This window comes from Athene cunicularia (genome assembly GCF_003259725.1).
Source record: "Athene cunicularia isolate RWA chromosome 10 unlocalized genomic scaffold, athCun1 chr10_part1, whole genome shotgun sequence".
Classification (NCBI taxonomy): domain Eukaryota; kingdom Metazoa; phylum Chordata; class Aves; order Strigiformes; family Strigidae; genus Athene; species Athene cunicularia.
This window is the reverse complement of record NW_020799112.1, coordinates 8,098,147-8,124,956: the sequence shown is the minus strand read 5'-3', so window position 1 is coordinate 8,124,956 and position 26,810 is coordinate 8,098,147. Positions and strand designations below refer to the sequence as shown.

General features: G+C 37.6%; 1 protein-coding gene across 3 annotated transcripts in view; it reads left to right on the top strand.

Moving 5' to 3' along the window:
* Positions 1–403: 403 nt before the first annotated feature.
* Positions 404–26,810, top strand: part of SPG11 (SPG11, spatacsin vesicle trafficking associated) — a 33,157-nt gene continuing 6,750 nt past the window's right edge. For 2 of the 3 annotated variants that reach the window (XR_003399141.1, XM_026856078.1), the window contains exons 1-31: positions 404–590; positions 1,384–1,611; positions 2,340–2,538; positions 3,098–3,235; positions 3,960–4,423; positions 4,666–4,811; positions 5,859–5,991; positions 6,356–6,511; positions 7,763–7,941; positions 8,108–8,284; positions 8,741–8,812; positions 9,232–9,359; positions 10,028–10,206; positions 10,685–10,892; positions 11,422–11,625; positions 12,542–12,648; positions 13,455–13,600; positions 14,386–14,547; positions 15,290–15,356; positions 15,804–15,969; positions 16,893–17,098; positions 17,802–17,908; positions 18,407–18,568; positions 19,759–20,016; positions 20,219–20,419; positions 20,735–20,842; positions 21,933–22,095; positions 22,502–22,716; positions 23,067–23,811; positions 24,649–24,791; positions 26,197–26,395. Coding sequence is in view for 2 of the 3 variants with exons in the window: in XM_026856078.1 (XP_026711879.1) it covers positions 410–590; positions 1,384–1,611; positions 2,340–2,538; positions 3,098–3,235; positions 3,960–4,423; positions 4,666–4,811; positions 5,859–5,991; positions 6,356–6,511; positions 7,763–7,941; positions 8,108–8,284; positions 8,741–8,812; positions 9,232–9,359; positions 10,028–10,206; positions 10,685–10,892; positions 11,422–11,625; positions 12,542–12,648; positions 13,455–13,600; positions 14,386–14,547; positions 15,290–15,356; positions 15,804–15,969; positions 16,893–17,098; positions 17,802–17,908; positions 18,407–18,568; positions 19,759–20,016; positions 20,219–20,419; positions 20,735–20,842; positions 21,933–22,095; positions 22,502–22,716; positions 23,067–23,811; positions 24,649–24,791; positions 26,197–26,395 (5,947 nt within the window). In the remaining variant the exon portion in view is untranslated. The remainder of the gene's footprint in view (positions 591–1,383; positions 1,612–2,339; positions 2,539–3,097; positions 3,236–3,959; positions 4,424–4,665; positions 4,812–5,858; positions 5,992–6,355; positions 6,512–7,762; positions 7,942–8,107; positions 8,285–8,740; positions 8,813–9,231; positions 9,360–10,027; positions 10,207–10,684; positions 10,893–11,421; positions 11,626–12,541; positions 12,649–13,454; positions 13,601–14,385; positions 14,548–15,289; positions 15,357–15,803; positions 15,970–16,892; positions 17,099–17,801; positions 17,909–18,406; positions 18,569–19,758; positions 20,017–20,218; positions 20,420–20,734; positions 20,843–21,932; positions 22,096–22,501; positions 22,717–23,066; positions 23,812–24,648; positions 24,792–26,196; positions 26,396–26,810) is intronic. The other variant, XM_026856079.1, reaches the window with a different exon arrangement.

Sequence of the window (26,810 nt, the reverse complement as noted above, 5' to 3'; positions counted from 1 at the left end):
CCTGAAGAGTTTCTCAGCCTGAGCAGCAGGGAGGCAAAAATACAGAAGTGGGCAATATGTTTTGCTTCTCCGTAGCTCACAATGCAGATGTTCCTCATCTGAAAAGAAGTGCTGATGCAGAGGATCACTGACATGATACGGATGATTAAAGGGAAGAAACACAAGGGTAGAAAACCCCTGTATTGAGAGGAAGAGAAGTAGGGATTCCTTAAGTGCTGTCTTGTGTTGCAGTCTGTTAGGAATGAAATACGTTCTAGTATTAGGGAGGGATAGGGCAGCATCAGAATCTTTACTGCAAAAGATTGAATTACACTATCTGTCATTGGTACACCTCCAGAACTGTTCAGTGTATGAGATGTGGAAAGAGAATAAGGTCAATAAACATACTGATTGTTTTATCTTCAGCTTCATGTGGGAGAACACAGAAGATGGTGATCTGCAAGCAGACAAGACAAAAATACTGGCTCTTAGTAAAAGTCATGAACTGTTTGTCTATGAATTCACTATAGAAGATGGAAAATACAGCCAGATTTCTCTGCACAGTTGTAAGGAAGATACACTTAAACAGCTTGTTGAAGCTAAAAATATTAGTGAGTAAATTTCAATGTGTATTCCATATTTGAAATTATGGGTCTAATTCTGCTTCACCTGGTGAAACAAATTGAGACAGTGGGATTGAACACTAAGGAAGTGTCAAATACTTTTATGTTGATTTAAAGTGATCAGTAGCACTGTTAATGAACTTGAAAAATAATAGTGACTTTTCTGTATTTGAAGATGATATTATGAGAGGGGATTAAACTGTTGTAGGGTAAGGTGTTTGGATGACACAAAGTTAAAAGTAAACTTTAATAAAACATACTCATGCAACCCTGCTATCGCAGACTTTCCCTTTAATAGTGGAACTGATGGGAAGAAAATGTGGTAGGGCTCCTCATTAATCCTGCAAGGACTAATTATGCATTTAACATTATGTTCTATAATTAGCAAATGTAGCGTACGTAGAATGCACAGTCTTTGCAGCACCCAGACCTTTGATGTTCTACAGGTTCTTAAATAGTCTCTGTTGCTAAAGTATTTTTATTTCAAAAGATTGTAGCTTATTTTCAATACTGACTGAAATACTCTTTTGTGATGATTTTTTGTGTTCTTCATAGTATTGTCCACTTAAAAAGCCAGCACTGTTGTAGGCAACTGTTCTGACATCAGTGCTCCTGACATAGGCAGTGAAATTTAAAACAAAACAAGCCCCCCCCTCACCAATCCCAAATTTTATTAAGATGGTAGCAGAGACAGTGAATTTGAGCTGTAATTTTCTTGAGATATCTTTACACATCAAAAGTACCAGATTGCTATAATCCTAAAATATCTTTAAATTTACAGGTCTGTCTTCAATTTTCTCTTTGAGGATACTGTCTTTTGGAAACAACAAATGCATACTTCTGCTCAATAAGTTTATTGTTGTGCATCTTACCTTTCCTGGAAAAGATTTGCCCTTAGAGACCTGTGACTGCTTTACCCTTGATTTGCCTCCGCAAGTTTTGGAAAGAGTAACGGATACAGACTTCTGCAGGGGGGTCCTGTTTCTGTTAGATAGTTCTGGCTGGATTTGTATCCTTTGCAGTAGAAACAAGCTCTCAGTGTAAATCAAGTGTCTGTTCTGGAGATTCTTTCAGTAAAGGGGTTGTGTAGCAAAATGCTAATTTATGTCCAAAATGCCATAGTTGTATATCAGATACAGATTCTCAACATGCCACTAGAAATCTGTTTCACATGGAAGTAATGGTTTTCAGCAGTTTTGATATATGGATACTTGTATAACAGGCTTAAGTCTACTGTCACTAGTCTTTCTTAATTAGATCCTTTAGAAATCATCTACAGCTGTGCAGGGAATCACAGCTTGGAAATGAGATAGATGTCTTCTGTGGTGTGATGAACAGGAGCTCAGACATGGCAGACTGTTCCTCGAGGGGCTTAACTTTAATCTATTCTCTCAGTTTTTTCTGACATGTATGTAAAAAAAATGCTATTAAGTCATGTTACTTTTCCCTCTTAATTATGTAAGTGCCAATATTTGTTTGTCCCAGTTCACTTCTAAGTATAAAGTAACTCTTCTGAGATGGCAGAAGCTGTGTGTTGGTACAGCACCTAGCACAGTTCATCCTTGATCCTAGCCAAGCTTAGAATGCTCTTGTAAAACAGGCAATTCTAAATGTTTTGTTGTGCAGAGATTGGCTTGGACCATGAAGTTAACAGGAAGTCACCATCTTTCCCTTGTGTGTAATTTCTTGGTGTTTGGACAGTCTGAGGCCTGGTGTTTTCTTTGACGCTGTTTAAAGACATATTTGACACTTTTGATGGTGCGAATCTGGCAAACGTCAGCGTGGCACTCTGTCAGCGAGAGGCGCAGGATGTGGACAGAAGTTCAGCCATCACATCGTCACTCACAGCGGTGAAGGTGTCACGTGATCTCAGTGTTGCTGTGATCATCAGTTCTTCCACCTATGCCGTCTCTGTGGATCTGAACATGTACTTCAGGTACATTTGCAGCAGAATTAAAAAAAAAACCAAAACACTTCCTTTGGAGTACAACTGGCATTAAAAATTGCCTAATCTTGGTTCTGTAATACTTGAGATGCTGTCAGCTTTTTATTTGGAGTTCTGGCTCTGTGGTAGAGCAGAAATTTCGTATTTGTTTAAAGATCACCCGTTATTATTTGCTCCAATTGATGCTCTGTTACTTTAACAAATAGGAAAACTTTGTATTGAACTTTATTTTTTTTTCTAGGAAGTGCTGTCAGTCCAGTGGTGGTATCACCTCTTAGAAATACTGTAGGGTGTAGGATTGTTAAACTATTCTGATACAGTCTTACTGATTTTGCTTGATAAATTAGGACTAGATTGTAATTAGAGGTGTTTTGTCCACCGCAAAGGAAATAGTGTTGGGTTTTGATGACTCACGTGGATAAGTTTTTGTGAATGCTTTTAATCTGGGAGAAAGCTGCTTCACTGATGGCTCCTGGAGGAGTTAAATATGAAGGAAAAAAAATCTTACATTATCTGAGGGAGGTGAAATTTAATATTTATTTCTTTGCAGACAGTTCCCTGGGCATTTGCTCTGTAAGAGAGATTCTGAAAATCTTCCTTTGAAGCCTCCTGAAGGACTTGATGAGGATGACCTTGCTAGTTCTGACTATAGCATGGAGCTTTTGTCACTGCCTTTCCGCACAGACAGGTACATAATGCAAATACTTTCTAAAACTGGCTTTTGCCTCCTTTAGATCATCGATTAATAAACTGCAGTTTGGGTTTTTTAAATTGTAGTTGTGGTAGGTAAAATCAGCTCATTCTGCTTTAAATCTTTTGAATGCTAGGAAATGGGCTGAGACAACTTTACATGTCATTGAACAACTTCCAAATAGTAATTACTGTTTAGGGTGTTACCTTTAGTTTGAAGCAGTACTGACAGATTTTTGTGTTCAAGTACTGTACAGTTTGTTGTGTGTTTAGTGCAGATGAGTGGATTTGGATTTCAAAATATTTTGTGTTCATGTAAAATGTTTTCTTTGTTGTGACCTTTAGTATTAGAGGTATTGATACTAATTAAATATGCTAATTATAACTTGATGTAAATGTAATAAGTAATTCTGGAATTAATTTCATTCTTTTTTTTTTTAAATTGATGGGGACATTTTCTGTAAGGAAAAGAAAATTTCCTACTAAAAGTGCTCATCTTCATGGGCATTGTCAGCTAGTGCAGCTGTGATCATTCAACTTGGCTACAAACAGTATTAAATAGAAATAAACAGGCCATGTTAAGGTTAAAATGCAAGATTCTGGGTGTAATCTGTAATCTTAAAATACATATTATTTAACTGAGGAAACTTTAAAAATATATTTATCTGCATTGTTCCTGGAGTAATACCTGGTATTACAGGTAATGTCTTTCTTCACCCCAGGTCCTGGAAGGCACACTTATCCTCGCTGTGTGATAGAGTAAGGAGAAGACGACCAGGTTCTCCAGATTTGGTGAATGACTTGAATTTACCTTGGTATCAGTTTTTCACTCATCTTGAAAATCATGATCCTGAGATCTATGAAAATTCTGAGAGGATGGTGGCTTTTGTTCCACGGGCTGTTACGTGGCTCCCTTCTAAACCGTCACAAAGCGATGATACAAACCTCAGCAGTGCAGGACAGCAATGGAAACAAATCCCCTTAGAAGCACCACAGGAAGTGGTGAAACTGGAGTGTAAGCTGGTGACTGGTGTTAAAGCCCTGTTTGTGATAATAACAAATGACAAAGGATTGACTCTTGCTCTCTGGGATTTTGAGTCACAAGATGTGACATATTACCACTTCGGCAAAAACAGTGTTTATGTGGATTGCAGTGAAGAAGTGCCATTGTGTCTACTTTTGACAGGTGAGGGGGGGCTTTATGTAATTGTTCTGATGTAGCTTTCTGAAAAAACTTCTTTTGGGTAGTGTTCTTTTCTGTCTGCCTGGCTGCTGTTGGCTAGTTTCTGATGCATTCTTGCTGAGATGAAATTCAAACGGAGCCAGGGCAGCTTTGCATCTTTATTTTGGATGAGGCAGCGGATGGAAAAGTTGCTGTGTTGCAACTTGCTTATATATTTTTAATTATGGTTTGATTCTTTTGTTTAGAGCATGGTCTCTCCTTAGTTCTGTTTGGTTTAACTCAAGAAGAATTTTTGAATAGATTGATGATCTATGGCAGCGCTGGAGTCGTAGATTCTGTTTGTCATCTCAACGGATGGGAACGATGCTCAATTCCGATACACGCACTAGAGGTAAAGAAATCTGTTTTGTGTCTTACAAAAATACTTCCTAAAAGCAATTAATGTTAATGGTGTTCTTAGACACAAGTAAGAGTGTGGCTCAGTAACCTAGGGGCAAAAAGTAGTGGTTTAGCTATTAAATAACCAATAAGAAATACAGATAACCCAGGTGTGTAACCCAAACGAAGAAATACAGCAACAAAGCTAACACACATTTTAAAAAACAAATAATTTTTAAACTAAGCGGTGCTCAAAGCTCCCTCTTAATTGGACCCAAAAGCATTCTTGCCAATTTCCAAAGCAGTTTTTGTATTCTTGCAAAATGTCAAATATTAAAATAAATCCTTGGAACTAGATTTTTATCTCCCACTCTTGTAAAGCAAAGAGGAGACACTAAAGCTACCAAATGTTGCTTAACAATAGGCAATAAAATATTTTTAATGTACCAGATCACAAAACAAATCTTGTGTTTGCAGTTTTCCAGTGCTCTAGTTCTGCTTTTAGATGGCAGAGATCCTTGTTTAAAAAAACCCCACAACTGTTCCAGATGTGTGGTACTCTGTAACAGTCTGTCCATTCGGTACACTCAGTCTGTGTTTTCAGTTGTGTTTGGAAGGACGGAGCTTCGATGAAGACATTTATTAGGGTTCTTTTGGTTTTATTTGAAGGGTGTGGTGGGAAGTCAGTTGATGGGAGGGAGGGTCACAGCAATTTTCATTTGCTCTAAGCTCATTCAAAGCCATGATTCTCACAGTACTTATATCCCAAATCAAACTCTTATAAATTGCTGAATTAACATCGTAAGATACAGGGCAGGATTTCTGCAAAGCCTGTTAAAGGAGCATTGCAGGTACTGAACAGGTCACCTTGTTATTTCAGGCTACAGGTGTTACACACATAGATTAAATTTCTTTTTTTCTGCACGTGTACTTTGTACTATTTTCTTGGTTTTCTGCATGTGTACTTTGTCACTGAGTATGAAGTAAAAATACTAGCAGTAAGCATACAGTATCTTTTTTTAGAATACATGCATAATTGTTCTACTGCATGTCTTTCTAGGCAGGCTTGGAAAATCGTCAGCTAGACACAGTAGACTTATTTTTAAAAAGCAAAGAAAGTCTTTTCAATCTGTCTGCACCCTGCTCTGGACCTGGAGAGTCTACTGATAGTGCATCCCAGTCTTACCTGAAAAGTAAGTAAAATACTTTCAGCTATGTGGAGGTTTAAATTTAATTGCCTTTCGTTGAGGGCTATGTACTTGTAAAAACAGATCGAATTGCCTGTGCTCTTGTATGTTTGGATGATGCTATATTGCATCTTCTCTACTTCTGGAAAATAAGAGAGAAACAGTTCATGTGGGGTTTTTTGTTGTGTTCTGATATAGGCATACCTATTTTAAGCATTTTGATGTGAAGGCAAAGCATGCTATGTATTGTTTGATACATTTTTGAAGATTTTTGTAGCATACTTTATAACTTTTAATGTAAATATTAAATTTATGTGATCAGTCATTTGGTAGAATGCAGATAGTAAAAGTTAAACTGTAAATATTGCAGATTTGGAAGAGCTGAGGCCAGCTTTAAACTTGCTTTGCTCAGCAATCAAAGAAAATGATATGGAGCCTCACAGTAAACACTTTTCTGAGCAGCTGCTAAACCTGACGTTGACTTTTCTTAGCAAGCAACTTGAAGAGATTTTTGTACACACAGAGGGTAAGATCACTCATTTTGAATCATAGGTACTAATGTAATGTGTCATTGTTTAGGTAAGTAACAACTTTTTTTTTTTAATTAAAAGCCTAGAATTAACCAAAAAAAGTGCTAGAGTTAACTGAATGAAAGATGTTACTTAAGAGGAAACGTGAGAAATTAATCTGAATATAGTATCTGTGTTGGCTTGGACAGCTATGGTCAGGCTGTCAGATCAGACAGGATCATTCTGGGATGCATAGGAATGGCAGAATGGGACTTGCAGGCTATTGCTGGACACTTGGTGGTCGTACACTAAAGTGGCTTGAGTTGAGCCCTCAGCTGCTTGTTCTTTTCTCAGTGCTGCCACTTGAAATATTCTGGTGCAAGTATTTTGTGTGGCTGTGGAATGGAATAGACTAGTTTAAGAAACTGATACAGCTGAAAAAATAGCCTGGCAGATTATTTTTCATCTGGAGCACTTCCCAGTCCCATCTACTGTGTGGTGACAGAGTCACCCATCCCAGAGTAACGAGGGGTGACACAGAAGCAAGAAGCATGGCTGATGGGGGCTGCAGACTGCGTGTGGGAGTGCCTGAGTGCTTACGCTGGCAAAGGTCCCGAAATGTTGCCCTTTGAACTACAGCCTGAAAGGTACAAGAAAAGAGTAAGAGCTGGAATACTAGTGAAGTATTAAAATGACAGAATTCCAGAGGACAATTTTGTTTTGCTAGAGAAAACTGTGGAGAGTGGGGTGACGTGTCCCAACATTCAGTGTGCTGTCCTGCCGCGTGGGTCTGAATTGCTTTCGGTGGTGGTTTTTAGCCTGTGGACCAACAGGCCATACATGTTCTGATGGTAAAAGGTGCAGACCATTAACTGTTGTTCTTAGTCATTTTATTCCACATGATTTTTGGTAGGTTTTTTTCTTACTTACATGAATGTTATGTTTAAAGGTCCCCGCATTTTAAATGCGACTTACCTGACTTATGATTGATTGGATTAATAAAAAATTTCAGTTCTCATTTACATGTTCCTGAAGGGGAAAGCACATCAGTGAGTACAGAGGAACCTCTCTGGAGCACTGGTAGAATTGTGACTGTATTCTGCCAGTTTGCTAGCAGTGGTGGACAGTATCAGTACCTGTACATGTCAAAGTGCAATACAGAGCTGATGTTCTGTTTATTAGGAGAATGCATTCAACATTAAAATTCAGCACTAAAGATGCTGTATTGTTAATTTGTGTTTAACTGATACTTTGTATGCTCTTGACAGAACCTGATGAATTACTGCAGAAGAGTGCAGATATTTTAACTGATTACATTATTAAACTTAGAAAATTTCTGAGAAGATATCCTCGACCACAAATAAACACGGTACACACAGATAGTGATCTTGATGAAGACCTACCTGCATTAGAAGAAAGCCACATGTGGGAAAAACTGACACCAGAGGTAAAAATTAGTAATCCATTTTGTTCTATTCCTATGAAATATATTTGAGGAAATTATTAATATGCAAATGTATTTATTGGGGGAAAAAAATCAATATAGGGATTATAAAAATATTAACACTGAAGATTACTGAGATCAGTTTGTTTCATTTTTAACCCCCTTCTAGGAAGTCATTGCTGAGGCCATCTTAAGCAACAAAATGCCAGAGGCTCAGGCTTTCTTTCAAATGCATCAACATCCTGCTCAAAGTCTTCAAGAGTTTATCCAGACAGGTTTGAATCTGGTCTATGACCGTCTTCTGAAGGACAATACCAGAGAGGCCTCAGAACTTCTACGAAATATGGTGAGAGGTGTTCAGTAAGCATACTGATAGTTCTTAGCACTTCTTTATGACTAATGCAAGAAATTAATGGTAGGAGTATGGGGAGCATTTAGGTGTCTTACAGATGTGTTGATTCCACCACATAGATATATTACAGTGAAAATTAACTTGTTTTAAAGAGCTGCTTTGATTCAGAATGCTGAGGGAGCCTCGTTATGAATGTGTATTTGCTGATGTCATGATCAGCAGAGTGTAATGGTGATTTTGGCAAGTTGGGTATTAAAGAGTGCAGATTATATATGGAGACATCAGGCAGATCCCTGGGTTATGACATCTGTAGTAGCTGGTGAAGTGAATATGACGAGCATGCTTGTAAAAGATTGTGTGCTTTGGGAAGAAAGCAGGTGTATTTGTTCTATCAATGTACAGCTGCATTTGTACTGTTTGCATACAATGATTTATCTTCTTTTTTATTAGGGCTTTGATGTGAAGGAGGAATTGCATAAGATATGTTTCTACACAGTTGATAAACATGTACGAGACTTGTTGGTAAGTGTAGAAAAGGCTTTTTTTGTCTAGCTGATCCTCTTAGGTCTGAAGTCTGATATGTATTTATGCTGAGAGAAAGCATTGTCTTGCACAGACCCTCAGAATGGGACCAAGCAGGCTTTGTCCCTGCATCCTTGCAGTGCAGTTACTGAAAAATGTCATTGACACGCCAATGTTCTTTTGTATTTGCAGTTAAAGTAAAAACGGGTTAAAATGTCATCTCTGAGTGCTGGCTCTGGTCTACCTGCGCACAGTATGAACTCCTGGCCCTCTTGTAATTTAAGTGTATTGACCTCAATGCTTCCATCATTTTTTCCTGTAGATGGTTAATTCTTTACACTTGCAGGAGCATTTACAACTTTAATATAAGTAGATAAAAAAAAATGGAATTGGAGGTAATACTTTAATTTGAATTAAAGGTGAAAGTTTTACGAGAAGAAAATTATTTTTCTGAAAAAGAGAAGAAAATGATAGACTTTGTGCATCAGGTTGAAAGCTTTTACTCGGAACCCTTCCAGGAAAATAAAGAGATTCAGTCTCTTTCCAGGTAATGTGGGTTATCAGTTTTAATTCTTAATTCATAACGTCAATAGGATTTAAACTATGCTAGCTTCTACATCCCATATGATTTACTGTGCTAACAGTCTCCTGTAATTTCATTAACTTCACACTGGTCTTTGATTGCAGAAATAAGAGTCAGTGTGGGAACTGATTACTGTTCTCATTAATGTAACAATTGCTGTTGTCTGCTTTCCAGACTGTCATTATGTACTATTGTTAGTGTAACAGAGATCTTCTGTTCATGTCATCATCACCATAAATGAAGTATTTTAATAACAAATGATCTTACTACATTTATTAATTGGATGAAACATGTTCAGGTGGAATGTTTGTTCTGGTTTTGATCTATGATATCCATAATATAGCAAACTTAAGTAACCTAGAAAAATCATTTTATAGTTAACTAATTGCAAAAATGTTACAGTATTTATTATTTGCTATGTCAGTTTTGGAAAAATGAGGTAATTCTTTGCTCATTGCTCTTCTATGCACTCTCAAGCTTTTAGCTGCAGTAAGGCCCTCTACCACTTTCAGAACTCTTCTTCAAAATGGACTAGCAAAATTTGTTGACCCTTTCACTGTCTTCTGTTTGTTAAATTGTGGACTGTTTTTTAAGAGTACTAGAAAACTTCCTAATGCAATCCTTCATTGCAGCTTCAAGACCTGGAGAAAGGAACAAGACTCTTCCAGACATACAGCTGTTTTAGACTTGCTGCTGAATTGTGATAGACATCGGGTTCACAATAGGAGAGTCAGAGTGATGTTTAACTGGGCTCGGTGGTGGGATGAGCTTACTCAGGAAATGATGCTTCTTCCCAAAAAGCCACGCCAAGGCAAGTATTCCAGTGCTAAGGGCTTATGAGAAATTGTGAAAACGTCTGTCTTTGACGTCATATGTTGCAGTTGTGTTGGAGTGACACTGATATAACTGAAGTTGTGTGCTACCACAGTATGTCCCTTTTTTTTGTCAGTGAAAATGGGTAAACAATGTGTTTTCATCCTGTTGTTCTGACGGGGATCTGTGTTTTTCCTGTAGAGAAAAATTTGGAACTAGCTGAAAGACACTTGTCTAGTGCATGGCCATTTAGTGTAGATGTCGTGCTCTGCTACATTCTGTAATGCTTATTACACTGTAGTATTACATTTAGCTTTTCCAACATAAAGCTCTAACAAGCTGTAGCAGTATGCTTAATCTCAGCATCATATTGCAGCCGTTCATTCAAAATATGTACATGTATAAAGAAATGTTGCTATTTCCCAAAGCACTGTGTGTTTGTGCTGGTTTCTTCAGTTTGCCTTTTTGAAACACAGAACTCAAGACGTGTAATCCTGAGGTTCTTTGGATGCACTTGACAGCCCAGCATGATTGGCTTAATATTTGCTCATGGATTGAAGAATCTGAGCCCAGCCAGACTTTGTGTGGACAAGCTAACTGGCCCCCTCTCACTCCAGACATTATTGACCGGAACACGTTATGTAGTAGCTATATGAGAAATGATATATTAAACAAGCTGGCTAGGTATGTGCCCTTAATGCATTATGCTACTTTCTACCTTATGTGAAGCTAAAATCAGATGGTTATAGATGTATACGCTGATAAAATCTTTGATACATATTGATTTTTATATTGTATTTAGTGCCCTTTTTTGAAACAGCACAAAACCATTAATAAATTTAATTTTAGTCTTGTACTTGCAGTTTCTGTTATCTGAAAGCAGTAAGAAACATGAGCAATAGAAATCGATTCTCTGTCAGCCCTTTGATCTTTTATAGTGATTATATTTCTGATGCCCTTTTTAATGCAAGGGAGAAAATTCTAAACACATAGCGTTTCCCTCATGCCTTGTTCTTTGCAGAGAACTGTAGTAACTACAATATTGTTTGAGCACTATCAGATGTCTTTTGGCATGTTGTGTTTGCCTCAGTAGTGAAGAAATCCCCTAGAAGGAAAGGTCTGCTTAAGAATTTTGAACTGAAAACACTCTTCAGAACTTGTTAAAATGATAACTTTCTAATCAGTGCCTATGCTTTTTCTTTTTTTCTGATAGAAATGGAACTTTTGTCTGTTCTGAGTTGCAAGATTTTGAACTTCTGCTCCGAAGAGTGTCTCTCCTTGGGGGAGTACTGCAAAATCCTCACCCTGTTCCAAAATACAAAACTGCAGGCGGTTTGGACTTCCATGCTCGTTTTGTCCTTTACTGTTTAGAACATAATTTGCAGTATCTGTTATACACTTACTTAGACTACTACAGGTATGAATGCTTTTCATCCCTCAAAACTCATGCAGATTTCAATGATGAAACAGTAGTTTAATAGCTGTCAGCGAGCATTTTCCTTGACCTGTTTGGTGAGGAAGACTACTTGAATCACAACACTGTCATTTAATGAAAAACCTTGGGGCAGTATGTTAGGTTTCATGCTGTATTGTGAAGCTTTATTCAGATTGTCTTGTCAATGTTAATTTGCGTGTCAGTCATCAAAAGAAACAATTATAGTTGTAATTAGTATAATGTTATGAGAGATACAGTCTTAAATGAGCCAAGACAACTTGTTCTTCAGAATCTCTCTCACTTGAGCACAAGTATGAGTTCATGCTTGATACTTTCACAAATAAAGAAATTGCCGGTTTCCGTCTAAATTAGGATTAGTTGGACCTTGAAGGAGAAAGCAATATTAGGTATTGGAACTGTATGAATACTTTCCACTTAATGAATACTTTGCAATTAAAATTTCTTAGCTGTAACTCCAGTCTAACGGTGTAATTATTAATAAGGTAAAAGTGGACCAGAAAAAAAGCTAACAAATCTTTGTGTGTATAATCAGTTTTAGTTTGCATAAAATATTTAGTCTATGCAGAGTAGTAATTATGAGTCAAGACTCTTTGCAGAGTGTTTGGGGTTGTCAGGTCTGGAAGCTATTACTTTGATTTATGAAAAAAGCAAGCACAGAAACATAATCTTAAGGGAACTGTCAGAGATGCCCTGTCAGCTAAAGCTGTACATCTTGTAGAGGGGGGTGATGTGATTTGACTCCTTCATGAGAATGGATGAAATAAGTCCCTGTAAAACCAAGTCAGATGCTTTTAATTTTTAGTGCAGTGTTATACTGGGGCAGGGGATGGTTACAAATACTGTATTTTCACTGTGCTGCTACTCATCTTATTTCCAGTTTAACTCCTTCAAATTGCCCTATTTTGGATAACAAGGAGTTGCACGAAGCACATCCCTGGTTTGAATTCCTTGTGCAGTGTCGTGGGGTCGCCAGCAATCCACGAGGTAGGAGCCTGGCCTGGCCTTGCTCGGGAGCTGCTGCCACCTTCATGTTGCTCACTGGGTATTTGGCACGGCTGGGTTTAATTCTCTGCTCTGCTGCAAACTTTTTTTTGACCCTGTCAGATCATTTACCTGTGCATCAGCTCCTCATCTCTAAAACGTGGATTATATTTCCTATTTAGTGGATTATATTTCCTACTTAAACTGTACATAAAGATTTGGAGGCTGTGGATATGTGAGAATTATTCTGTGTATGACCATCATTACCTCCAATTTGATTGTGTTCTCAACAGGTTCAACAGAAGGAGAATTCGTAAGAAAATGCATATACTATTAAAATCAAAGTTTCCTCTAGTGCTTCTGGTGCATTTTGATTTCTCTGCTCCTTGGACTATGTGTTTGCTTTTTATTGTTATTGTCATTGAAAATCAGAGGAATTTGTGCCTTTAACTCACATCCCTTTTTAAAGAACATTTCATAGAGTCACAGGTTAACAAATTTTAAAAATAAGATGGGCGTTTAAGAAAGCGTGATCAGTAGAGGATAAAGAATTAAACCGATGCAATGCTGAATTGTGGGACTGCATCCAAATCAGTCTGTGTAGGTAGAACTGTGGTATGAAATTGGGGAAATCTTGGTAAAATTTGGAACAGCCTATCTGTATTTATAAGTAAATTGAGAGAAGTCACAATTAACAACAAAAGATAGGAAATTCAGCATTTTTCATAGTCATAGAAGAGTTTTAATGAAAGATGTAATGATTTAATACTGGTTTTGCATGAAATTAAATCTCACTTTTTAATTTTAAGATCCAAAGATGATTTTCCAGGCTAGTCTAGCAAATGCTCAGATCTTGATTCCTAGTAATCAAGCCAGTGTGAGCAGCATGCTGCTGGAAGGACGTACGCTGTTAGCACTCGCGACCACAATGTACGCACCTGGAGGTATTGATCAGGTACTGTGTGCACCATGTTACTGTTCTCACATGGTGTTGATAACTCAAAGGATGACGTTAATAAAATTGTGCCATCATATAGTTTCTTCTCATACAAAACCCTGTTTTCAGTGTTCCGTATTTCAGCGTTAGCTGACCAGATAAAGTGAGTAGAGCAGTTTTGAGGTTCCATGGTTTAGAAAAGACACAGTGACTGTCAACTGGAGTATTTAACTCCTTTGTAACAGTTACAGCCGGGAGTGTTTATAGGCCCTTGTGTTCCTCAAATAATTTTAGTTTGGAAAATACTTTTAAAAAAAACTTTTAAATTGGTGTGCCTGTATTTGTTAGGCAACTACCTTCTTTTGCAGTCATTTGTAGTTTTAAGGAAATGAAGCAATGGGTAACTGGACTGCTCTTCTGCTTGGATTTTTTTGGTATGTGCAGATTTATAAAAAAACTTCAGCTGACTGGTTGCATTGTGCTGTAGAGATCAAAAGGCACATCATAAACAATTACACTTTTAAAAGAAAACTTTTCTTTTGCTCAGTGTACCACATGTTGGAATAGAATTTATTAATGCAGATAGCTTTTGATACATAGCACAGTAACCTAGAATATCAGGTAGTGTTGAAGATATGTGTAATATAACTTAAAAGGAATTTACAGGAAAAAACAGACTTTCGGTGTTGTCACCGTATGTCCAATTCCCATGAGGTAGTTTGGCACATTCAAAGATTGTTTTATTATTACCTCAGTGCAGTTTCTTCTTCCTAATGAAATTGTTTTGCTTTCTTGCAATGTAGGTTCTTCAGAATGAAGATATGGAAAAACCTCTAAAGAAAGTTGATCCACAGCTCTTAAAAATGGCACTGACTCCTTACCCCAAAATCAAAGCCAGTCTCTTTCCCCCATGTACTTCTCATGGAATTTTGCCACCTGACATCTCTCTTTACCATCTTGTTCAGGTACACAAAATGCTTCTCAGCAGTGCTTCTTGGCAGAAAATTCAACTAAGAGAAGCTTGTTTTCAGTTAAAGCCTGGAGGGTGGGCACCATATGTCATTGCCTTGGAATCCTTAGTTTGAAGCTGAAGTTTACAGCTTCATTCTGAACGTTTTTTTAAAATGGTATCTAAATCCTGTGGGTCTGGCTTCCCCGCCTCCCCCAGACATGTAAAGACATCTGCAGTGTTTAACTTCTGTAGTCCTGGAATGTCAGAGTATTCTTGCAGTGTTCAGTGGGCAGGTTGTTTAGTATTACAAAAATTAAAATGCTTTTAATTGTCTAAAGGAAATTGAAATTTGGAATTAAAAGCTAGTGTCTCATGGAATGTCAGGACGCATTTCTGGGCAAATGCCTTTTTGGATCTGTGGTATGAGATAAACAAAGTTGGAAGAAATGCTACGAATTACTTGTTATCAGGAAAGTGTTAACTTTGCTAAGATCACAGTTTAGCAAAATACTTGAGTATATTCTTTCCCTGTTTCCTTAGACCAGAGTCTAAGCCTTTCCCTGCACTTGTCTGCATTCTGATCCCATGGAGCAGGTGAATATGTACCTTTGAGAGAGAACTGCATGAGATCCATCACTGATTGATAGCAGCACAGGCCACTCCTGATTGTCTGCTGCTGTAGCTCCCTAAAATATTCTGTAGTCTGGTCTGAGGTAAAAATCTGCAGCTATCTCAATGTATTTTTTTTCTTTCAGTCATTAGTGCCCTTTGATCCCACTAAATTATTTGGCTGGCAGTCAACAAATACTCTTGCTGTATCAGGTATGTTATTTTTCGTGTTTTATAGGCTTTTCTAGCCTGAGTACCTAGGATAAAGTACCTTCTAGTAGAATGATTTGTCAGATAAACTTATTGAAAAGGCCATTTCTTTTACAAAAAAATTAGTATAACTTCCTAAAATTTTGTTTTGAAATTAAATCCTAGATAGATTGCTTTTTTTCATTAAGGTCTTCATAGGCAGATTTTTTTCTAAATATATTATGAGATAGAAAAGCAGTATTTTTTAAAAGCAAGTTGAGGGCCTAAGAAGTGATTTAGAGTTCAGATTTTACCATGAGAGTTGTAATTTCAGCGGGATTTGGGTATGCTGAGATTTGAATTAGAACAAGAGGAGAAGTATTGATTGTAATCTCATGTTTTGTAGCTGAAAGCCATTTTCTATGTTTAATTCATCTGTTTATCAGCTCATAATAATGATATTCTTTCTAGATGCATCAAGTGACTTCCCCCATTTTTCATCCCCTGACCTGGTGAACAAATATGCTATAATGGAACGACTGGATTTTTTGTACTATTTGCACCGTGGACGTCCATCATTTGCTTTTGGTACATTTTTGGTCCAGCAGTTAGTAAAGAGCAAATCCCCCAAACAGTTGTAAGTCTTCTTAAAGATGACAGTCATAGTTCTTTTGAAGTTATAATCTAGCTCATGGAGTAACACAAATCCTCCCCACCAGCAAACAAGTGGTGTGCATTGCATCATTTGAAATTGTCAGTGTCCTGGGAATTTATTTAGTCTAGCATCAAGTAGGGTAGAAATCAGATGTCACCTAAAAGGTGGTGAGCTTTATTTTGAATTATCTAAATAAAATCTGCACAATGAAAGCAAGGAATGAAAAATATTCCAGTCATACCAACCACAGGCAGGCTTTTCTTCTGGGGACCTGAACCTCTAGATCACTTTGTAGAAAAAAAGATGCCCTTTGACATTTCCTAGATGACACTTTTTAGTTAAATTAATAAGACAAGTAATGTACTGGAGATTGAAGGAATGAAATTTTCTGGCTGAAGCTTCAAAAGGATACAGTCAAATTAGACATCTTGCTTGAATATATTGAATTTACTATTAGGTATATTCAAAATTAGTAGGTGTTACCTCAGAACAAATAATTTTGTTTCTAGAATGTCTTGTTTGTATAAGTCATTATGTGTTTATTTTCATCATTTCTACAGATCAGTTTCTCTTATGTAAACAGCTAAGATTTGGGCAAAAAAGAAAATAAATTTTAATGCACTAAACCTGCTGACAAGTGTATTTTATTAATTATATCATCAAATGCATTGGCTTTAATTTTTGTTAGTTTATTAAATTATGGCATCTTTGCTTATTACGTGTGAGGCTTTATTCTCCTCCCTGCATTTTTTATAAATATGAAACTTCTGGTTTGTAAATATCTTTCATGCTAATGAAGTCTGTGAGTTTAGTAAACCTTGTAGGTATTTGTTTACATGGGGAATACACATGTTTGAAAATTGGTTAAAAATCCTGTGTGTTAACTGGTATTCCTTTTGTTTCAGGATTCAGCAGGCGGGAAATGAAGCCTATATTTTAGCTCTTTCTTTCTTCACTCTGCCTTCAGTAGGCGCAGCCTGTGTGTGTTTTCTAGAATTGCTCGGTCTCGACAGCCTCAAACTCAGGGTTGATATTAAAGTCGCGAACATAATTTTCAGTTACAGAACTAGAAATGAAGAATCTCAGCACAATCAAATAAGAGAGTCTTTGGGTAAGGGTGTCTTTTATTTGTTTTAAAATAATGTACTATGCATTGGGAAGAGAAGCAGAGAGGGATTGAAAGGGTGCCGAACTTCTCAGGAATGCAGTAAAAACATCCTGTCCTTTGAAGAGCTAAGAATTTTGATCTCACTTTTTTCCTGCTTCATACTAATTCTGAAGGTGTATTTTGAACCTTGTGTACTAAGCAAGGCAGGAAGACTGTAATATGACATGGAGCCAGAATTGCAGGAGTATCCAAGAGACACTGTTGTAGAGCTGCCTAAGGCTCAGTGTCATATTTAGTAAGATTCAACCTGATGTTGTAATAAGATAACAAGAGGATTAAACAAAGGGACATTACCAAATCTCTTTTTTCTTTTGTACTTTAAAACTGTCCTATAGGTGCAGTGAAATCAGATGTTCAAAGCTGTAAGGAAATTAAATTTATCCTAGGCATAACTTCAGAAAGTTTATAATTTCTATCTATAGGTCCACAGGTATATTTTTGTCTCAACTAGGAGACTACTGGCATTTATGTGATTTGAAAGTTGAAGTTTCAAAAACCTTGTAGCCACTTTGGTGCTAGGCGTGTAGTTACTAAAACATTTACATTAATAGGATTTGTTCTTGTTGATTGTGGTACTTTTGAAAATATTACCCTTAGTCTAAACCCAAATAGCATCTCAGAAATAGTAATACCTTCTTTTAAACAGTTGAAAAATTAACAAAATTGGCTGATGGTGAAAAAGCAGCAGCAGCAGAAGTTCTTATCTCCTTAGAAGAAGCCTTTTGGGATGCAGTGGAGCGTCAAGGAATAAAGTGAGTAAAACATGATTTAAGGGATTATGCTGGCAGATTGAGATTGAGCACTGAATTTTAGGATTTGTATGTTCAGATAATATTAGAGATCTCTGTGTTTTATTGCAGTAAACTGAACAACAAGATTTGAATTTAGAATATAGTCCTGCTATTTCAAATAGTAGAGGTAATGGGTGTCTGTTGGCAAGAATAAGGAGGTGCAGTCTGCATGTGCCCCACAGAGCTCTTGCAGCGTGCTTAGGAGTGAAGATTGTTGACTTCTTTTCAAAGCCTGCATTGTCAAGACAGGACAATACCTGCCTTGGGGAGTGGGAACATCCACAGGGTGTGGTGTGGAAGTTCCCCACAGTGGAATGTGACCTGAGCTGTAGGGAAATTGATGAAGTGCTGACGTTGTTATTTTCAGGCAGTGGATCTAATGCCACACAAGGAGTTTATACGTTGTTAGCATTTGGTAAAATATCTGTTTATTACAGCTGAAACTCTTTAAATCCCACACAGGACATCTAGTGACTCTAGAAGGCAGTGGTCTTTGGTAATGCAGTTCTGTAAACTCCATAATATTGGACTGAGTACATCTTACCTGAAGGAATGTGCCAAATCCAATGACTGGCTGCAGTTCATCATCCAAACCCAGCTGTACAGCTACCTGCCAGATGAGGTGAGCTGTCTGTGGTTTTAAGTGAAGACAGAGTTTATCAAGAATGTTCTTTTGTCTGTGGTGTTCAAAAAAAGGAAGGAAAAAATTGATACAAACAAGAGAATATGACATGTGGGAAAAACATAAAATGGAAGCCTCATCGGTTTGCAGGGAGTTAGTAGCTGTCTCGGGGTGCTCGATATCCTCTAATTATGACAGCTCTTCTCTTACAGCCAGATTTCCCAGCTTTTCTACTTTTCTCTCCCTCTTGGTATGTGAAAAGCTAATGCAGGACAAAGGAAAATGACTCCAGAGGTAGCTGACTGTTCAGCAGATATAATAATATGCTTTTAAGAGCATGAAAGCTAACTATGAAAGGAGAAGATGAGGAAAAAAGTTCCCTGTTGGAAAAAATCTTATGTGATGTTATTTATCAGTAGTGGAGAAAACCATTTTCAGAGAGGAGAGATTTGAGTGTCTCTTTGAAGTGAATTGCACACAAAAGTGTTTGCAAATAAGGGACTTAATTTTCATTTTAATTTTAGTTGAAATTATTAAATACTCATACTGTTCGTAGGTTTTCAATTGGTTTTTAAAGTAATCTAGTTACTGTTTTTTTACTGGAGAATTACCATACATTCAGTGTAAGTTTTAATAAAGCCACTCATCTTTCCTTTAAAAATTTGCATGGATTTTTGTGTAAAGATACTTAAGCTTTTGAGAACCTACATCTTCCATTTTTTGTTTTGAATGTAATTTAAAAACAAACAAAATATTACCAGTATGTAATAATTAAAAGAAATTTGGGAAAAGTAATGTGAGGAAGCAAACTGGAAAATTTCAGGTGAGATGATACTTATTAGGCCTAGGATTTTAACTTGTATCTTTTTGTTGTTGTCTTGAAAAGAAGGAATATGAAATTAAACAACCACTTAACTAGACACTTTTCATGATATGCTGTCAGTAGTATGAGAGATGATGCCAAAAAAGTGTCTCTAAGAGGCATTTTAGCTTCATGTAAAAGGATGAGCTTCAATATTTTATTAGAATCATTCACGCCTACAGAATACTTTCCTGGTCTCCAAACAATGTTTTAATGTTTTGAAAAATGTTTTATTTGTCTTTTCTGCATATTTAATGCTTCAGTTCTTCTTCCCCCATGTTCTGTTTGGATCTCACTCTGTATAGATGCTTTCATTCTGTTTTCCTAGGTCATTTCTATCCTTCAAGATTTCACTCCTGTTTTACAAGATCATTTGATGCTGGCACTGGAGAAGTTACCATTTTTGTGTCCCGATGCCAGGAGTCCTGAAAACGGTGCTGCCAGTGCATTTAAGAGCAAATATGCAGATAGTCTCTTCCAAATCCTTCTTCAGTGCCAGGGGAATTCGAACCCTTCACGTTACCTTTTGACTGAAGGATTGAGAGAGCATGCTCCCATTCTCAGTGTTTTAGCAGCATGTTTCCAAGTGAGTATTGATGAAGTTATTTATCTTTCAGAGAAATAAGTAATAAAGTGATGGTTGGACATAATTATGTTAAATGGCAGATACCAAGTTTTTTCTCAGTTTTTGTAGTAGTTGTGAATATTATGACATGTTTTGCCAAGTGATATATAATGAGGTGATGTTGGTCTGTTATGATAAAACCATCATTTTTGTCATTTGACAGGATGCAAACATTATTCATTGTCTCTGTGTTTGGATAATTACCACTGGGGATGATACTACCAGAGCTGAAGCAACAAACCACATTCAGAACTCAGCAGAAAATCACAAATGGGATCTTCATGACCTCTCAGTTATCTGGAAAGTCTTTTTAAGAAAGCAAAAAAGTAAACCACTTCTAAATGGCTTCCAGCTCTTTTTAAAGGTAAGGTAGTGTCTCTTCAATTATATACTTGAGTGTATCTCAAACCATCTTGGTGAGGAGGTGCCCTATAGATTCCCCCTCTTTCTTGCTATTTGTGGCCTAGATAACCTGGGTGTAAACCACTGAAAATCCTAGTCAGGTAAGATGTTTAAATGGAAGTTTTTTCCAATTATTACACATTTGCAGATCATATATCAACCTTGCATATAATTTTAATAAATGAGAACTTGATTGTTCTGGTACTGAGGAAGACAAATTCTACATTTATTGAGGTACTTTTAGAGAAGAATTATAACCTATTTTTGTGTTTCAAAGGATTCCCCTTTACTGTATATACTGGAGATGTATGAGCTATGTATGAATTGTAAAAAATACAGTGAAGCCAAAACCAAACTGGACAAGTTTCAGGAAAGTCTCACAAAAGTAAGCAAATTCATTTTCTCTAAATGTCATTGCGTAGGTCTTCCCTTATTAGAATGTGATAGGCATCTGATGTCCTATGTGAAAATAATAAAAAAGGATATGTTTAGCATGATTTGGGAGCCCACTTGTGAAGCAGTAAGTTTCCACAAATTCTTTTTATTGCTGGCAGTTGATGGAAAAATGGTTTTGACAATTCAAAACCCACAATGCATTCATTTTGGTTTAAGTTGATATGGGCTGATTGAAATGCAATGTCATCCTCCTTGTGTGAGCAGTTTTACTGTTTGAAGGTTGCCACTGACTCAAGTAGGGCCACTGTTTGTGGTAAGTATGGAATATTCTCTATTCTCTATTGACCAGGGCAAATCAATACTGATCTGATAAACCAGTGACTTACAGGGAATATCTGTTTAAGACAGACAGCTCTTTTGAATACATTTCAAAGTTTTTGAAAAAGTCTGTGATATTGCTTTAGTTTTGGTAGTTGCATAGACTTTGAAAATGACTCAGTGAACTGAATTACACCCTTTGATTAAAACACTGATTTAGCAGTTGGTTTTAAGAGGACCAAAGTGTTTTCCTGCAGTGTTCCTTCTTTGCCACATACAGATGTTTTCACAAATTATTCCAGTTCTTTCCATCACAATTTTCTAGTTCCCCGAATATCTTGGTAACTAACATTCCCTGTCATTAGCACTTTTCCTTCCTGCAATTCAAGCTAAGGCTGGATCAGCTTCCTTTCCCTGTGCACCACGCACATAGCGGATATGCTTATAAAGTATAGAGCAGTTTGACAGGAGCTATTAATCTAGCAATTTATTTTATCTATCCATTTTTGATCCTTCTTGCATCTTTTATCTCTTCTGTGATTATCAGGAGTAATTGGTGCCATAAAATTCACTACTTCCAGATCAAAGTCAAACATACATCAGTAATGGATCAGTGCCCCCTTGGGAGTGGCAGTTCATTGTTTATTAAAGATGGAGGTAGATCTGGTACACCTTCTCTTACCAGGGCGATTCCCACCAAAATGCAGACTATGTTTGCAAAAAAACCCCTGCCCAACGCTTAAAAATCTTTATCTACACAGCTTAAAACTGAAGATGAACCAGCAGCTTCAGTATTACCCGTGCCATGGTTGGAATCACAAGCAGTGTTTCTTCTTGAGTTGATGCTGCAGCAGTGTAGAACGGAATATGAATTAGGAAAGCTCTTACAGCTGTTTGCTGCAGCAGAGAATCTGCTACTCGATGGTAAATACAGCTTTCTCTGTTAGATGGTATTACTGCTTTAATCTAAAGACCCCATACAATGTTTTTGGAGTGACTGAAAACCTTTCCTTTACGTGTATTCATACTGTTTTATTTTTGTATGAGAATTTATATAATCAGACTTGACCCTTATGGTGAATTGCATGGTGAAAATGTAACTGTGTGTAAGTCTGGGAGAATGATTACGTGCAAGTGTTGATGAGGAGTGCACAGATTATCTGCAGAAGTATTTTAGTTATGGATTTAGAGCTTATTTTCAGTCCTGTGAAAGCTTCAGAGTGTAAAATCTGTGCTTCTGTGGCAGGGTTGCATGCTGAAATAAGCAGCAGAATTTCCTCAGGTTTAAAAACCTTTAAAGCCTTCAGTTGTTTATGCTCTTTTAAAACAGGCCCTTACGTGAAGAAACTCTGTGCACTCAGTGAGACCCTGAGGGATTCCTCCATATCGATTAATCGCTCCATCCTAACGAGTTACAGTATGGAGACGTTTCAGAGTGAGTGCAGAGCAATTCTGGAGCAGCTACAAGAGAAGGGAATGTTCTCACTGGCTCGGGAGGTCGCAGCACGAGCTGAGCTGCCCATGGATAATGTAGTGACCCAGGAGGTACGGTCTAGTTAGATATTCACCTCTTGACACTCCTGTTACTGGCAGTATTAAGAATGTTACTTCTCAGCCTTCCTGAAACACAAATTTTTCTTCATATCGCTTTTTATTTTAAATACAAGAACACCAAACAAGTTACCTATAAGCACAGAGCTGAAAAGGACGGCATAGCTTTTCTTATTCTCTATTTTTACTTGCTGTGCAGTCAGTTTCATTTGGTGAGAAAAATATATGGATTTATGGCATATTGAGACACTTGATTTAAATTGAGTTTTTCGGTGTGCTGGCCATCCAGTGTGATTCTTCTTCTTTGGAAAGATGGTTGTTTAAAACATCTGTGAATTTTGCAGGTTCTAAGAGATCTACATCGTTTAAGAGACATTGGACAGTGGCACGAAAACCAGACAAGAATTGAATTCTGGAAAAAATGTAATGACAACTTCATGAAAAATTCAATCTCCAGCAAAGCTGCATCTGATTTTTTTTTGGATCAGGCAAACACAGTATTTGAATCTTCAGCTCGTGAGAAGACAAACAGCATTATGGAGAGACATTTGTTGCTTACCCTAGCTGGCCATTGGCTAGCCAAGGATGACTCAGTGTCACTGCACAAATTAGAAGAAATAGAGAAGCAGATCTGGATTTGTCGCATCACACAACAAACGTTATCCACAGATGAGGGGTTGGGCAAGTTGAGATTTTCCTCCCATGTTGTAGTGAACAGGGATCTTACCTTTAATAACCTGGCTAAGGAGTTTTCTTTTTCAAAGTTACCTGCTCTGAACACACCAGAGTACTTAAAACTAGAGGGTCTTGGATTCAGAGAGTCTCAACAGACCCTGAGTAACGATGAGGAGGAATCACTCAAGTTTCTGATCGGATGCCTTCTTGATGAAGGAAACGTGCATGAAGCCAGCCGTGTCTGTCAGTATTTCCATTTCTACAGCAGAGATGTTTCACTGGTATTGCATTGCAGAGCTCTGGCCTCAGGGGAGACTGATCTGGACAGATTACACACGGATGTTAAGACTCTCCTGGTGGCAAGAGAGAGGACACCTGAGTGTGGTGCATCTCAGCAGGGCAGAGGCCCAGGCGGTAAGGAGCACTAGCCACTTCACTTGACAAGTAAGACCATTGCTGGGGTTCCACTGGATTCTTCCTCCTTTGGTACAGTGTTCACTTCCCCAAACATTTCTGCAGGAAAGAAGGTTTTCGTGACAGTGCATTATCTCCTTTTTTCATAAATCCTCTAGTGAAAGGAATTTGAAGCCTTGTAATATACATTGTTTGTATGTGCTCCAGGCAGGGTGTTTCTGTGTACAGTTTCTATAGTCTCTTTACTGTTCATTTTTTATAGTTAACAGTTCTGTTCTGGTAAAGTAGCACTGAACTTCACCTATGTTCCTGCTTTTGGGATACACACCCTTGTAAATCTTGAGTGTGTTTCTGGAACAAGGAAATGCTTTAATATTTCTCTGAATTCTTTGTACATTATAAAGGGTTCAGTGTTTCTTATTAATGATAAGGCTAAGACTGATAGTATTTATATGTAAAATCCTCTGTGCATATTTATGAAGTTTGAACAGCTGGAACATTACTTTCTAATAATACTTTCTAATACTAATATGTATAAAGCTTAATAGAAATAGAATAAATGAAGCCTAAGCCATCAGAAAGACGCTGCTCTCATGCTTAGGAATTTTACATCTGAGATAGTATTGTGGATATTTTGGCTCACATGTTCTGTCATATTGTTTGCACCCTAAAACATAACAAAAAGAAAAAAATCACAGGTATTAAGAGTTCAGTTTTCAAAGAGTGAGAAAGTATTATGTGTTTGCTACAGATTTCTGGAGTCGTGCTCCAAGTATGAGGCTTGTTGGTGTTACCTTGTCTTTATGAGAAAGGAATTTATAATATTTCTGCTTCCAGCATCAGGCTTAGAAGACTGGACACACATTGTGGCTCCATCTCTAGATGATCAAGTTGTTTGCAGTCTGAAGGCCCTCATAGATGAATGTGTCCATGGGAGAAACTACTGCAGACAGGTTCTCTGTTTATATGAGCTTTCTAAGGTATGTGTCTAGTAACATTATTGAAGAAACAAGTGGTTTGTATCAAGCTGTGCTGTGGAAGGAAAGGATAGAGTGGTAAAAGTACTCATCAGGTGCCTGAAACAAGCTTCAGAGAGTGAAATGACCAAACCTTTGTGTGGAAAAATGGCCAGATGCTTCCTAGGCATGAAGTGTTGAAATGAACTCAGGTCCCGGATGCCCCAGGCCCCTACCCCTGGCTCCACTAAGCCAGATTTCAGCCTCTTTGATGTGCCTTTTTTATACTCTTTCAAGCATATGTTGTTCATCTAGCACTTTGCTTTAGGCCTTTGTTGTGGGATGCCTTCATAATCAACACCGACTCAGAAGTAGACACACAGATAGCAGCTGCCTTAAAAGTTTTAGCAGAGGAGTGCTCTGCAGGCTCCACACAGTGGCAGCTCTTTGCCCAGAGGCCTCTCAGAGGAGTGGCTAATAAGTTCCAAGTGGTTTGACCCAGACAGTGATAGGGGTAGCTGCCGGTTGTTGTTTGCTGCCTCTCTGCTCCTTGACCCTCATGACTGCCAGCAGCCCACCTCTGCTTCTCCAGACGGTGCTGCTGAATGCTTCTTCAGGGTACAAAACCACTTTCCATGGTATTTTTGGAAGGTAACATTAGTTTTTTCTGAATAAAAACAGTAGTATGCTGAAAATATTAGTATCGTTTTTATCACAGAGGTTCTTAGATTTTCCTACAGAATTTTTCTTGCCTCAGATATTCAGAGTGAGTGCTTTAGGTTTGAGCTACTAAGGAGTAGTCCTGTGACGGGCTTGTTTCCTTTGATACCATCCTTATACTTCTTGCCTGAAGCTGGATGTCCATACTTTTGAATTAAGAGTTGATAATTTCTGAGGTACACTTTTTGATTTTTAAATTTGTAAAGGTGTAATATGTTAGGGCAGAGTATTTATCAACTCCTTTTCCAACTGTAGAAAATGTAAAAACTAGTAGATCTTTTTCACTGAGAGTTTGTGGTATGTAGAGAAGAGGAAAAGGAGCCTCATAAGTAAAACTTAGGCAGTAAAACACGGGTCTTCCTTTGGGAGGAAATATTCCTGCCTGCCTTCTAGGTATTTTAAGTGTTAAGGTTTATATTGGGTTCAGGAAAGCATCTCTGCCCATGGCATTGCTCTGTGAGTTAAACTTCAAATACAAAGTACTTTTATCCTGGTCTGGAGAACATGAATACTGAAGATACGGAGGTGAAGGCACTGTTAACTGATACAAGGACAGATTATGTTTTCATTTTTTGAAAGAGTTTTGTCTGCTTCTCCAGCACTCCCCTCTTGCATCAGCTCATCATTAAGATATACTGTAGGTCAGTGTATGTTCAGGACTGGAATTTTTGCTGTGGAGAATCTTCTAAGTGTTATATGTGTTTCTTAGGAATTGAACTGCTCCTACAGTGAAATGTCAGCCCACGACCCTGAAAAAGTGCTTCGAGCAATTCTGTCATCCCATCAGCCAGACAGATGCAGGAAAGCTCAGGCATTCATCACCACGCAGGGTCTCCAGCCTGAAACAGTGGCAGAGCTGGTGGCTGAAGAAATCGTGCAGGAATTATTGGCATCTTCAGAAGGGAAAGGTAGTAAAGAGGCTTGATCTTGTATTTTAACCAGTTTTTAAGTGTGGTATTTGTGTATCTGAAAAACAGTCCTTGCTCTGGAGATATCAGAGTGCTAATTATAAACAGTAATGTTTGGGCAGCTCTTGTGTAAGGCTTGTAAACCTCGTCTACCTTATATGAAGTTTTATACAAATGTTTATTTTTAGTTATTTTTGTGTCCAGTGTGGTGTTGCAGTAGTTAAGGTTTTATTTCCTATGGAAGTAAATCTAATGGGTTTTTTTTAAAAAAAAAAGAGGGTTGTTTGGGTTTTTTAGTCACAATCTTTTCAGCCCCACATCATCTGACTTGGAAAGACTCATGTTCATGTCCTTCTGGCATGGCCAGAAGATTGTCCTTTTTTTTTTTTTTTTTTTTTTTTTTTTTTTAAAAAAA